The sequence below is a fragment of the Anser cygnoides genome, chromosome 3 (genome assembly GCF_040182565.1).
Source record: "Anser cygnoides isolate HZ-2024a breed goose chromosome 3, Taihu_goose_T2T_genome, whole genome shotgun sequence".
In the NCBI taxonomy this organism is placed as follows: domain Eukaryota; kingdom Metazoa; phylum Chordata; class Aves; order Anseriformes; family Anatidae; genus Anser; species Anser cygnoides.
In genome coordinates, this window is record NC_089875.1 from 43,269,459 (window position 1) to 43,283,956 (window position 14,498).

The following is a 14,498-nucleotide window of genomic DNA, read 5'->3' on the forward strand; positions in this document are numbered from 1 at the left end:
TGCAGGTGCACTAATGTTGTCATCTGGAATCTTGCTGGTACATCAGAGGTTATTTTCACCAAATGTGTGCTATTAGTAAAATTAGCCCATCAGGGGAATTGGGAATGCTCTGTTTGTTGTTACAGTTCTCTCAAGGCTTTCCAAATATTTTACTAGTGCAAGACCAGACAATAAATTTTTTTTACCTCTAAAGTAAACACAAGGTGTCATAAAAACTAACTTCACTTGGAAATATTACTTTCTCCCTCGGTGCATATTTGAAACAGGCAAATCATTTCTTTAGGACTGTCTCAGATTCAAAGGCCAGAAATGACTGTTAAGATCATCTAGGATCTCCTGCTGAACATAGACCACAAAATGTCTCTTTATTTCTCTTAAAAGTGTGGCATAGCTCAGAGAGAAGATGAACTTCAAGAAGATCAAACAAAATACTCACCCGTCTTGAGATAGGTAGCAGAAAGCAAGAGCCCCTGATGTCAGCAGCAAAAATACCCTTCGATTTAAAGGGGCTGATGTTTCATTCACAGTTGAGGGAAGGAAAAATTTACCTCCAGTGTCGGTAAGTTGTTCCATTGACTAACTCCCCTCACTACAGAAAGTATTCCTTGTACCATGAGACCACGTACAAGGCACCATCAGTACACTGGTCAAAAGTTATGAGAACTGAAGATTTTTCCAGTCTAATTATGGAACCACAGTAGGCATCATGGCATTATTTGCAGGGCAATACACCTATTATGAGGAATTAGTATCACTTAACAATGACGAAGTGAACTGCCTCACGTGGAATTTGGAGAACTGAGCTCTGCCATCATTCCTAAAGAAACACCCCTTCCCACCCTCTGTGTGTCAAATACCTCCATTTTATTTAGCTTTAAAGGTCAGTCCTTCCTTAAGACTTGCTAGAATTTCACTAATTATGTAAACATTGAAAGAAATATTTTCCAGCATATTTTACAGCTTAATTTCTCTGACTGAAGTAATGGGACATCCAGCCTTTAAGAGCAGAAAGAAGTATTGTCGAAAGTCCTGACAAAGTTTGCTTTGGTCTCAAATCTTTCACCTGTAACAAGGTGCCTCAACAGTGCTTTGCGTTTAACATTAACAAACAGACAAAAAAGCACCAAACAACCACTGCAGGAGTTTCCAGGCTTCATGGTTTAGGTATCTGTTTCAGAAATATCTAGATTATGGCTTCTATGTAAGTCACCTTTCTGAATGAGGTTTTTGGTTCCTTCCCATAACTTCGTTTCAAAGATAGTGGTATATTAAAATAAAATCACAGTTGTCAGCGTCCTCTTGTTCAGCAAACTAAAGCAAGGCAATGAAAGAATTAAGAATTTCATGAGGTCAAAAATTCTGGGCAGTGTATTTTTTCTTAAATAAGGGTCTCAGCTTTATGCTGTTTAATAAAATACCTGAGTAAAGCAGGAGAAAACTGTTCCCCAAGCCAAATAATGTTCCTCTCCAACCCGCTCCACTTTACCTCCCAATTTCACTAGGAGAGGGAATTTCCCCTACAACTCTCAGCATATTCAAGAGTGATGTGTTCACACCCATTAGAAGCCATACTCTTAACACCATTACTCCTGTGCATGTAAAGTTGCAGATGCAAACTCCTCCTAAAAGTTTGTGCACAGCTGAAACAAAGCCCACGTGAGGGCATACGGATGACTGCCTAAATCCATGCATCTTACGCGCATCCAGCCACCTAGAAATGTTGGTGTCAGTTTGCATAGAAATAAGAAACAAAATCGATGTTTGAAAATGCCTTTAGTTTGCTCACTTTAACAGTTGTTGAACTAACCAGAAAAAAGTTAAGGAACAACTGAAGTCTTAACATCTTACAGCCAGAGATGACTATAAATTGTACAAGGAACAGGAGTGCACCTGGGAGGGAATTCTGTTTTCATAACATGCAAAACAGATTATGTGCAAGTACTTTTTCCTAACACATTTGCAAACCTCAGAGGAAAAAAGACATTGTCTAATACTCTCACACACTTCTTATATCGCAACTATTAAGTGTGTACAGAATTGAATAAGGAAAAACTCAAACAAGCAAAAAAAAAAGTATCAGTAAACATAATGGCTTGTAAAACCCATATATACAAATGCAGCATTAAGTCAATCCTGACCTCATAAACTCTGCATGAAAAACATATGTCAAGATTTGATTCAGCTCCAATGAACCTAAAGATTTTTTTAAAAGGGGTGTGAAGCAAGGTTGCCATCTGAAAATTTAAAATTAACCCAAAAGGCAGCCCTCTTAACTACTGTCTGGGCCACTTAAGAAAGGGTATAGTTGGTTATGTTTCCCCCTGAAGTGGAATTCTGTATGTATCATTTGGAATTCCAGAAATTTTCCTTGGAATTCTCTGTAACCCTTCTTACCACGCAGTTGGAGAGAATCCACTTATTCCTTCCACCTCGTGAATTTTCAGCACCCACAGTGAAACTTTGACACACCTCAACCAGGTCAAAGTTAGCAAAGGTATTTATTTATACACAAGCCAGGCAGAGCACACATACTTCTGGGGCAGGGTTGTGTTCTGTTACCCTGGGGCTAAGTTCTGGTTCCTCAACGCACATTACTGCATGGGATGTTATAGACCCCCAACGGCTCTCTCTCCCCAGAACAGTCCTCGCCACTCTGAAGGACTCAGATCTCTATCAGATTTGGCAGCTAACTGCTTTTACATGGTGTAACTAGGATCAGAGTCAGACCGCCTAACTTTCAAATACCCAGGTCGGATTTTCATATTAACTATGGATCTCTCAAAATTTTGAATGGATCAGCCTGTGACCTGGATGAACAAGAACCCTTCCATCTCGTTTTTCACGGTTTAGAATATTACCAGCTTTACCTTGCTTACCCTGGAAGCTCCAGTAAAGCCTCCAGAAGCTTCAGCAGGAAGGGCAGATCAAATATCCACAAAGCGTTACATTTAGTAAAAATAAAGGCTTTAGTGTTTACAGACAAGAAAAGGTGTTCATTTTCTGCAGGACTCCACATCTGCCAAGATGTCTTGCAAAATGTTGTTCCTGTTTTCCTTACTAACCTAGAGAAAGAGAAATTAAAACTGATGTAATTTGATGAATAACCTCTACATCACTGTTTACTCCAAAAAACAAAGCAGAAATTCAAATGCATTTCTTTCTTGGTGGAGGAATGCTGAGTGTCAAACACCTGCCTTCTTGTACTACTGAGAACACAATAAGCTAAAGCCACAAATCTGCACATGTAATTGAATATTCAGTGATCTTTTTGGTTTAATTACCCATGGTATTTTGCAGTATTATTCAGGACTTGAATAACTAACAAGAATTGCTCAAAGAAACTGTGTACTTTTGTCATTACTAGAAATCTTTTTGATTACCAAGCATCATTTTTCTATTATAAAGCGGAGTTCTTGTGCCTTCACTGCTTGAAAAGATTATATTTCCAGGGATGACAGCCCAAGTCAAAAACATCTTGAAAAAAACATCATGAAAAAATTAAAACAGGCTTAACAGCACAACCGTGTACTTAGAAACCTTAGCACTGCAGGACAGAAACGTCTTGAAAGAGAAATAAGACTACCTGAAGAAGCTGGGGGGCTTTTGTGTTGCACTGAGGCATGCCCTTGGTTTAAGTCTGTGGCAGTGCTGGCCGTTAACAAGAGCCCATGTGGAAATCCACAGCCCCGTGTTTTTTCTGGGTCCACCAGTGTCGCAGCACCTGCAGACCGCTGTGAATTGCCAAGGAAACATTGCCGCTTGCTAGCCAGCTCAGCTCCCTGTTACAGCAGTGACAGAGCACAAAACAGTGGGGCTGGGGGCGCAGATTGCGCCTTCTTGAATGGCCCTGCCCAGATGCAGAGCCCGGTGACCCACATTATGTATGTGAGTGGCCACAGCATGACCAACCAAAACCTGCGGAGAGGGCTGGGGTGGCGAAGGGGTTAAACATTTGTGAAGTGTCAGCACGAGCTTCACTTAAAAAGCTTAAGGAATTTTCCTCGCTGTTCAGATCCCTGCAGAAAAGGCAGAAGGAAATCCCCCAGTGACAGATGAGTCCCCCCAAAATAAGTAAGGGCATTCATATCTTTAACATTGAGAAGTGCTGCTAGAAGAGAAAGGAAAGACACCCCAGTATACATGGCATGAAGCTCTCCACCAGCAAGGTTTCATTGCATTCCCTGTAGCTGCATTTAATACCTGAGCACGTGGATCTGTGTTCCTTCCAGTACTACAGTCAGTACTGACCAGGAGAAAGTCTATTATTATTATTATCATCAACAACAAATTGGTGACAGTCCTACCCGAAGAATTTAACCCCAGGCACCTATTGCTGTTCAGTCACAGACATCCTACCCAAATGCTGGAAAACTGCCCTATAAACCTAGAGACAGTGGTCTCACCTATGACACCTGAATTCAAGAGAGCAGCTCAACATGGGACTGATGAAAAAGTGATGTTAAAAAGAAAAGAGGAAAGGACTGGGAAGATCTGCCTGGAAGTTGCTGTTTTTATTGAGTATTGTTCCAAGGCTATTATAAGATAAAAAGAAAGGCCCACAACAGCAAAGAGCAAGACAATAAAGAATGGAATTGCTCTTCAGTAAGGCTATTGAGACACCCTGAGGTAAACAAGGCACAGAACACAGACGAGCCAAACTCTAAATCTCACAGCAAGTGTCCTGACATCCTGACTTTCAAAGGACCTTCTGAACATTTAATAGCTCTTCCCACTGTCTCACAGCCAACAAAAACAATACTGCATTTTATCTGCCCTTCTTCCATACCTACATGCCAGAAGTCCAGTAAGAGCACCAGAGAGCGTGCCAAGTGCTGGGCAATTCTCACGAGTGTTTTGCAAAGGCTGCTCAATAGATACCAGCCTCCTCTTAAGATCTGGACACATTCTGTGCAGGCAGCTTTCCCAGACAGAACAAGTCTCCCAGTATCCGTGCTGAACGTACAAAGAGATAGGCAGTTTTTTAGGGAGTAAAAGCAACTGCAGATACTGCTTTTGACTAAGCATTTAGGTAATCTGGAAGAAACGATCACCTAAACTCCAAGCATGCAAAAGGACAGAAGCTTTCTTCCCCTAACAACTCAGGAACTGTCAAGGAAACAGTACTAGCAGAGAGCATCCAACTGGAACCTCACCTATCCATTTAACTCTTTTTTCTTTCTCAAAAGGCAGAGACAACCAAATTTCACTCGTGGGTTTCATGGAAGAAAAATTAATAGAAGGGAAAATGGGAGAAAATGAATCATGCCAGCTGCTAGGGATAAAGTGATCCTATTTATGACTCCACGTCTGCAAAACTACGCAGACCCAGGCAGTGCAAAAAGAGCCCCTGTACTTTCACTGGAAAGTTTAGTTCTCAGCAAAATGGAATTGGGCAACAATGGAAAAAAATGTGTTAAATATCAGATCCCCTATCATTAAGTGCTCTAGATAAAATAAATTAAACATTGGGGACCGAATCTCAACTGCTTTTAGGGCATCTGGACCCATTTACACCAACTGAATATGCTTTCAAGACAGAAGGGGCTGTAAAACCCAAAACAGCTGTGTCCAGGCACTTAGTGTCAAACATCAGAACCATCCTCGTGACAATAAAAGAAGGATCAGAAAACCCTGCTGAGTTACTGAATGCAGCTTAACTCCACACTAAGTGACAAAGCAGACAGAACTGGTTTGGAAGATAGCCACCTACTTCTGCACGCTTCCAGGCATCATAAAAGTTAGCAAGAAAAAACTAACCGTGGGCTCTTTGGGCACTCCGGGCTCTCCCCGTGCCACAGCCCTTCAATGAGGTAGCTGGTGATCCGGTGTTTACTTCAGCCAGTAACACATCCGACTCCCTGAGGGCAGGTTCTGCTCCTGCACACGTTTTAACTAGCTGGGAAAGAGCACACAGCATGTCACGGGAGCTAGACAGATGCTCTCCTGTACAGGACTTCAGCGTAGCAGGTCTCTTGTCATCGGGGAACTATTGCAACCTGCCACACATTTCACGCTCTCGCTTTTGGCTGAAGGATTCACCAGAGTAATCTGTACTTAAACAAAGAAACCTGCACATTCTAATCTCAGCATGATAAACAGGATGGCTCGTTTGTTTTTTTTTTGTAAAGGGTTTTTTTTTTTTTAGAAAACATTGCTCCATTGAAATGTACAGCAAGACTTTAGCTGGCTGTAGACATTTAAGAGAAAGATGCACTGGCCGACTGACACACCCAATAACCTGGGGCTGAGCAGCACGTGCCTCAGAACATCACCTGACATAAAGAGACAGTGGTGGAAGGCTCTGAAGCTTCCTTGAAAAGCCAAGCAGTGCTTTTTAGCACTTTCCTTCCTTCTCTGAGAAGAAGGAATGCTATTGCCTCACCGTGACTGCATCCTATGCAGCAACTGCTGCCTTCACCGAGGCATTTGCCACTGCCTCTCCCCCAGTTCTTCCACCAAAAGGCAAGTCACAGAGAATTCACGTTCATGTGCATCCCTGGTCACTAGTGCAGCAACCAACACGCATCGGCTGTAGGGCAGGAAACATGGGGTTTAGTGTCTGAAGGGAAAGGTAGGAGACGAACGTTTATGGGGGGAAAGGAACATTCTGTTGTTTTTGCTCCTGGGGCTGCTTCAGCACTTAAACAGGCTTTTAATTCAAAAACCAGAACGTAAAGATGATGAGGGGACCACCAACTAGAAGAAAGCCGAGGTACTTTTCTGAGCACTGCAGTTCTGTTAATGTCACTTTGAAGAGGAAAAAAGGAGATGGAGGTTTTTCTTTCTCTGCAGAAAGTAAGATCATTCAGGACAGAGTTGTTGTGATCCAAGTGAAGGAGGAAGGAGAAAACAAATCACAACCAAGCGCACACTGTCACTGTGACCTGCATCCAGTAAAGACCAGGCTGCAGCACCGTACTGCTCTACGGCATACTGCCCCTGCTAGTCAGTGGGGACATCAAAGTCCCACTTACTGTATCCCTAATTTATAGATCCACAGAGTTCAGTTTTGGATACACAGCTTTATTCTCTCCTAGGAACAGTAACACTGAGCAGAAAAAAAAATAAATCAAAGGAGTGGGGATGTGTTTAGCTTGGTTTCGCAAAGTATCCAGGGTGCTTACAAACGTTAGGGGAACCTCTCATGTATTCCTCTGAACAGGGTGATCTGTTGTGTAAGTTTTTGAGAATTTCTCTGTAACTGATCAGAAACACACTTTGAGGCCCTAATATCCTGAAAATTATGTCTGTAGAATAACATAATTAATTCCAAAGTTATTTCACTGACTCCAGAGAAAGCACACTCCATTTACAAGTGTCTTTCTTCTAGAAATCATTTCTGCAAACCCCACTGCAGCTTTTTTTTTTTTTTCCTTGAATACGATTACTGGTAATATTTCTGCAAGCCAATTTGAAAAAAAAAAAATCTGACTGTACTTTAAAAGATTTAACTCTCAGGAATAATGAATACTTAGATGGCAATAATACTACAGCAAGAAAACCTTTAAAAACAACTACATCATTACTTCCACGGCCCCTCACAAGCAAAGCCAGCTGTGAGACTGCTACAGTAAGTGCCAACTGCGAGAGTTTTTTTTAATAAGGTGAACACCTGCCCATTAAGAACCAAATGGAAACTAAAAAACTTATTTCATACAAGCTACCCACAGCTATCAACTGGTAGTAACAATTAGTTTTTAAACAGAGCCAACTACAAACCAGCAACCCAGAACAGAAAGCTCTTTAAGAACATTTAACATTACTCACGTTGAACACTTTAACATCTTTCCTACTTCTTATTTCTTCAACAAGATCCAGTGGCTTTCCCTTCGGTACTGGAATCGTTCCAAGTACCACGGTTCCAGGGTCAGTCAGCGTTTCACGAACAGCTCGAATAAATGCCTGGCTGAAGAGCTCCATTTTACCAATCTCATCTATGACGCAGATCTTTTTCTCTGTATCACTGCCGTGGTTTACCTGTGGAAAAGTGCATCAGCAGGCTGTAAACAACACAGACCTTAGAACGAGCAACAGTTTCTGTGCTGATAGAAATTACCTCCGCAAGAAATCAATTAAGTTGTAATTCTGGGGGAAGTGGAAGACTCAAAGCCACTGTTGGTGACTGACAGACTTTAAATTTGTCATTTATATTTCTGCAAAGATTGTTGGAAGATGAGAATGCAGGTACAGTATAAATACCTAAACACCAACTACAATAGGAAATATATCAGTTTTCCTTCAAAGCAGCATTCTCACAATGGCCCTGTAAGAGCTATGTGACAGTTCAGAACTACACTTTGCCTACTAGCAACTCTCATTAAACCTGAGGGACTCCTTGTTTTTCAAAACATTGGCTTCTGCATTTAGAATAGATCAATATCCACACTACACAATTATTGAAAAAAGACTTTTATTAAAACTAGATTTGGAACCTTGTCTCCCTGTAGCTACAGGATGCCATTCAAAAAACAATTTTAAATTGAGAAGCTTGTTCCTTGCTATTTTAGCATAAGAAATGCTAAATCAGATTTTTGTACCCTTATCTTCAGTTTCCAAGTTGTAAGTAAGATTTCAGATTTCATAAAGATTATTCTTCCATTATCAAATCATACGGCAGCAGTTTTGCCTGTGCCAGCTGAGCCCCTAATGCTGCAAAGTCAGGCATGCAGAGAAGTGAACAGACAGACCCAGGCAGGTCTCAGGGACTTTACCTCTGGCTCCAGTATTTGTAGCATCATGGTAAAATTTCAAGAGGTCAAAACTGTTTGTCCAAAGCAGAACAAGAAGTCAGTAGCCAAACTGTAAACAGAATTGTGCTGACCTCTCCAGAAGCAACAATAACGTTCACCTTCACATTGTGCCTCCCTTTTCTGTCTGATCTATTGCTCTGGCATAGTCTCTTGCCACAAAATTGACTTGAACATCAGATTTGTGATTAGAACCTCACATCACAGCAAGCAATGTAGAGGCACATTGTGAGAGAAAGCCTCGAGAGCTGAAAAAAGAAATCCAACAACTAAAAGAAACACCAAATAAAACTAAAACAAATCACAAAGAGTGTAAGGAGGGCAAAAACCAGCATTTCTCTCAAAACAACTAACTGTTTTTAAAGCTATCCTGATAACCAACCAGGACATTTCCAGCTTTTTTTCTCTCTATTTACTTCCAGGGAAGTGGAAGAGCTGTGTAACATGCATCCTAAAACTTTTTCAAGCCAAGTCCCTGCTGAGTTGCTGTTTTATTCAAAAAGCTTTCACAGATCAGTCAGCTAAAAAGCCAACAGTAGTCACTAGGTCACCCCCGGAGAAACAGAACATTTTGCTTTGGATACAGTCCTCAGTCCTGCCTGGTAACATTTCCAGAACCAAAGAGCTCACCCACTGTAGGATCTATCCCAGTTCTCAATGGAGCGAGCAAGACCCAAACCGTAAGAGCTGAAGCTGTCTGCCAGCCTAACCAGGCGCTTTCCCACTCCCGTGGCTCTTTGATCAAACCAGACCATGCCTTGTTCATTTCCCTTTTCTTGTCTCAGGTCCATGATCTTGCCCGCCTTCTCTCTCCTCTTCTCCCATTTTGTACCACATACATGCATGACCACGTTCCCACAAAACGGATTAACAGTGCTTTCAGTGAGAACAGGGTCATGCACTGTCCTACCCCTCTGGCCCCTTTTCTTCCTCTCTTCACTCTCTTGTTCTCACAGAAAGCTATAAAACAAACAGAAAAAAATGAACACTGCTAACCCTCCTAGCAAAATCATTCACGAACTTCAAATAAATTAAGACAGCAGTAAGAGGATTCAGAGTACAGCACTGACTTAATGAAGCCTTTTTTATTTAATTTAAACTATTCTTCTATTTACCAACACAGTAAATCAAGCTACAGTGAAATTAAATATTTTAGAAGTCCCATTTTATTCATATTCCCTTTCTCCCTTGCCCCCAACATCTTTGCTTCCCTCCTCAGTCTTTAGCTTTCCTTGACAAAAACAATCTGATCCTCAATCTCATTTTAGCCCCTTTGCACCCTTCTGTTTTATTACTTTTTATAATTATTATTATTTTTCTTTTTCTTTTTTTTTTTTTCCCTAAGTTCATTAAGAAGTCCCTTCTTCCTTGGCCCCTTGAGATCTGGCAGTGTAGAAAAATCACAATACGATTTTTAGCAGTACTGTTCAGCAGCTGCTGCAGAGTTTATGATATGTTACTGCCAAAGTCAGGTCTGTTCTTGTTTAATTTTGGAGAGGGGAAAGGTCGGGATGACAGGAAGGAGAAGGAAGAAGGGACACAAGTGTAATATTGCTTGCACTGTTGTAACAGGATAATAGGAGAAGGATAGGAAAAAGCCACAAAACACTCTGCGTGCAACAGCCTGTATCAAATTATACATCGCTATAACATTTAAAACCTAATAGTAATTATGTAGCTGTAAACAAAAATAATCAGTGGATTCAAGAAACAATGTTTCTACTGGAAGAAGAAAGGAATCATTGAGGGAAAAAAAAGAGATGTAAGAGGAGCAGCAGGAAAATCCTTTTTCTTGGACCTACCAACTCCTCCCAGTTGTGTGTGGTAAGCCACCTGCCCGTTTTGTTTACCTTCCAGTGTGCAATCTGGTGGCGTGGGAAGAAACTTCCTATCTGCTGTCCCTCAGCCCAAGGACAGCCTGGTCACAGGACAATGTCACATCAAGGAGATGGAAAGTGATCTCTGCCCCTTCAGCTTCCTGATCCGATCCTGAAGTCAATCAGTACCAGTGAAACCCAAGAAAGAGGCCCTTTAGTACCATCAAAAACTAGGGCTGTAGAAGGGCCTTCTCATAACGTTCATTATCATCAAGCATCCGTTTATCAGCAGCTTTATCGTAATACTCACATTTCTCAGCACAGGTAGAACCAACTGCTCAAATGAAACAAGGTCTACAACATATTGTCCAACTCGATATTCACGTCTTGAAGTAGAAGAATCAGAACTGAATTTGAAAGACATAAAACAGATCCTTCTAAGTAGTAAGTTTAATGAGAACTGACTGCAGTTATTTTAAGTGCATTTATTAGAATAGTTACCCCAGTAAGTCAAACTCCCCTTAATTCTTCAAAGGAAGGAAACCCGGTAAGCTATGCATTAAGTCATGCTGCAGATAGCATACTTTCAGATAATAAACATACCATACGATATCTTCAGTACTATATAAGCTTAAATTTGAACACTGTACTGAAGGACAAAGGAATATAAAAGCTGGCAGGTATATCTGCACTGAAACCAAAATAAACACCTGCAGTTCATGGAAGCATATGAGCTACCTTTGAATTAGGTAACGTGACATTACAGATAGCATCACTGCGGTAGCCCAAAGCTCAGCATGGGCTCCGAAACACTTAAACAGTCTTGGGAAAATATTTGGACAGTTTGCATGTGCTGCATCACATATGCAAACATCAGTCTTTTTCTTAAAATTTCATACATCACTCTTTTTCTTAAAATTCACACCTGGGATTTGTGGGCCAGTCGGTGGCTCTTTAAAAATGTTACATGCAATTTCCCTTTAATTTTCAGATTTTGTACCCATAAATTAGCTTGCAGAAACAAATAATCTTCCTTTCTGTCTACAACAAGCTATTCACTGTATCCCAAAGAGACTTGGACTCATGAGAAAAGGCTGAGCAGTGCTTCTTCTAATGGTGTAAAACAGGCAGTAAGAGAACACATCCTTCTCTAGCATATTTCCATGTTTCACTATGTGATAGATAGGCAACAATGCAGGGATCAGCCAGGTCACGAGAACTGAACAAAGAACCTGACATGAAAGCCATACGTGCAATGGTAATCACCTTCTGGAGGAGCATTTAACGTGCTGACACATGAGAGAAGCATAAAACAACAAGCTGCTTACAACAATTAGAAGTTCAGTACCTGACTCTAGATAAAGGACCTCGTTTTCCAGATAAAGTGACAACATCAAATCCTCTTCTTCTGCCACCTTCTTTAACTTCCTCTGTGTAAAATCCATCAACGGGAACGTCTGAGGATCTTAGTGCCTGAGTGACTTTCTGGATCAAAGTAGTCTTTCCAATCCCTAAAATCGTAGGGGAAACAAAAAGTACACAGGATTAATCTTCTGTGGTAAAAGCCTATTTTTTAAATAACTCAGCAATGACGTGATTTAGCATAAACGCTGGTTATTTATTTATTTATTTTTAAGAACAATTTACAGACTTAAAAAGTGGTAGGAAAAGCAAGAACAGAAGCACCTTTTAAAGTCCATGTTGTATCGACACCATAATGTTTTATTAGTCTTTAAGAAGTATGTTGTGACTTCATTGTAGGCAGAATGGTAAAAATATCCCAGGCTACCACTGAACTTGTTCGCTTAGTGTCTGGACAGGCCACAAATCTTGCCCCAAAATGGGCAAATACACAGGAAATTAGTCCATGCCGAGAGCCGTACTGTTACACAACTAATATCCAAGCTAGCTACAAGCCTGACTGATCAATCTCCTTTTCTTTATCACTGCTCTTCACTATCTTTTAAGATCAGAGATGAATTTATGCTCTTTTCAGATTAGGTCAAAACTGATTACTATTACCAGAAGCCTGACTTCCAAAAGATTAAGCATGCAGTACTTGTATTGTGTCCTAGCAATGGGAAGCACTCAGTAACCCCAAGATATCAGAGTGGCTGCGCAGTTGTCATTCTTTGAGATTTGCAAGACGTGACTGGATAAAGCTTTGAGCAACCTGGTCTCATAGCTGGCCCTGAATTTCCTTCCTGTGTGAATTATGCTGAGGTCCTATAATCAATTCTCCCAGATCTAAGAAAGATCTTTAAGACCCTTCCCATCTGATGCCTCCTAGCACAATTTAATGTACCTTCTATGCAAATGTTGGCCACCTTCCAGGCACCCTCTGTTCTCACAAAGGAGCCATCTCCCTTCTTTGCCGTTTTAGAAGAACATCCCTCAACAAAGCTGAGCATAAAAGAAGACAGTCACCTCTCAGAATTTATAGTTAGCACTTCATTTTTAATCATTCTTATCAAGAAAATCTGCTTTAGAAGATGGAAATTAACCTGCAGAGTAACTCTTTAAATTCCTGGAGACAAGGAATAAAGACGATTGTGATGTGTGTAAAGACACCAACAAAAGTCTTTTCAATAGGGAGACTCCTTCCCTAGGTTTTAAGTAGACTTAGGAACTACTTTCTTAACTGTCAGTCTCACAGACTGGCTTGGGTTGGAAGGGACCTTAAAGACCACCTGCTTCCAACCCCTGCCATGGGCAGGGGCACCTCCCACCAGACCAGGTTGCCCAAAGCCCCCATCTAGCCTGGCACCTCCAGGGATGGGCCACCCACAGCTGCTCTGGGCAACCTGTGCCAGAGTCTCACCACCCTTTGAGTGAAGAATTTCTTCCTATTATCTAATCTAAATCTAGCCTCTTCTAATTTAAAGCCATTACCTCTTGTCCTATCTCTACACTCCCTGATACAGAGTCCCTCCCGAGCTTTCCTGTAGCCCCCTTTAGGCACTGGAAGGCCACTATAAGGTCTCCCCAGAGCCTTCTTGAGGCAAAAATATCACAGGCAAAATCTTCTGTGGCTTCAGGGGCATCTAGTCAAGCACAACTTTAAAAATTGAGGCCAAAGGGACTCTTGGCATTTGAACAACAACAAAATAACAAGCATGGCACCATCAATATCTGCCATCTTTCCGAGGCCTTGTCTCTATATGGGAATTTATACTAATTCAGCTAAGTAGATTTGATGTTTCTGATTTGGTTACCTTCATTCAGCGAATTGCCAAAGTAAGCTAAAATGATTCAAACTAAGTTTAAGAAAGCTTAAAATTATACATTTATCTAATCAGAAGAGTACATTCAATTTCAATTAAATGAACAGAGGCAGGGCCAGGGTCGGCCCAACCTCCAGTGACTGCTTTTATTTATGTGGGTGGAGAGGAAGAATAAAGTGGGGAACGTGTATTTCTACCTGAACCCAGCAGTAGCATTTGAAATTAATTACAGACAACACCAGGATCAGCAAAAGGCTCACAAGAAGGAGAATCAGGCCCACGGCTTTATTAAAGCAGTTGTAACAACAGGTCTGGTTATTTATTAACCTTACAGCTCCCATTACTTCCCTCCAGGATAATCAGACGGCACCAGACTGTGAGCCCACAGCTCCGAGGGCCTCCCGGGGCCGCCTCAGCCCCGGCCGCCCCCCGCAGGCGCTCCCCGGCTCCCAGCGGCTCCCCCCCCGGCCTGCCCTCGCCCCGCGCTCCTCTGGTTGTCAGCGCCGTTACCTGGGGGTCCCGTGAGGAAAACGTGCCTGGCCATGGCGGCGGCCCCCGCACCGCCCCTCGCAGCGGCTCGGCCCGGAGAAACACCGCCCTCGCCCCGCCTCTGCCCCGCCGGCCCGCGCAGCCTCGGCGGCCCGAGCAGCACGGAGCCGGCCGGGCCGCGGGCGGCCTAACATGGCGGCGGGACGTGGCCGCCCGGGAAA

The 14,498-nt window shown here is 42.0% G+C and overlaps 1 protein-coding gene across 2 annotated transcripts; it reads right to left on the minus strand.

Annotated features, from left to right (window-relative positions):
- Positions 1-1,756: 1,756 nt before the first annotated feature.
- Positions 1,757-14,477, minus strand: NTPCR (nucleoside-triphosphatase, cancer-related). Of its 2 annotated transcripts, none has more exons than XM_048047231.2 (5): positions 14,299-14,477; positions 11,913-12,075; positions 10,875-10,971; positions 7,768-7,977; positions 1,757-3,062 (listed from the first exon to the last, which is right to left on the minus strand). In XM_048047231.2, exons 1-5 carry the CDS (start codon positions 14,330-14,332, stop codon positions 2,994-2,996), a joined length of 573 nt encoding a protein of 190 aa, XP_047903188.1. In that variant the 5' UTR covers positions 14,333-14,477; the 3' UTR covers positions 1,757-2,993. The 2 variants fall into 2 exon arrangements, with proteins under 2 accessions (XP_047903188.1, XP_066850149.1); XM_066994048.1 differs by lacking the exon at positions 14,299-14,477 and adding an exon at positions 12,870-12,990.
- Between the last annotated feature and the right edge of the window lie 21 nt (positions 14,478-14,498).

Coding starts and splice junctions, on each gene's coding strand:
- NTPCR (XM_066994048.1), bottom strand. CDS start 12,975: ATGCTCAGCTTTGTTGAGGGATGTTCTTCTAAAACGGCAAAGAAGGGA. Junction 12,076..12,869: donor GGCCAACATTTGCATAGAAG/GTACATTAAATT, acceptor CTACGATTTTAG/GGATTGGAAAGACTACTTTG. Junction 7,978..10,874: donor TTCTACCTGTGCTGAGAAAT/GTGAGTATTACG, acceptor ACTTTTCCACAG/GTAAACCACGGCAGTGATAC.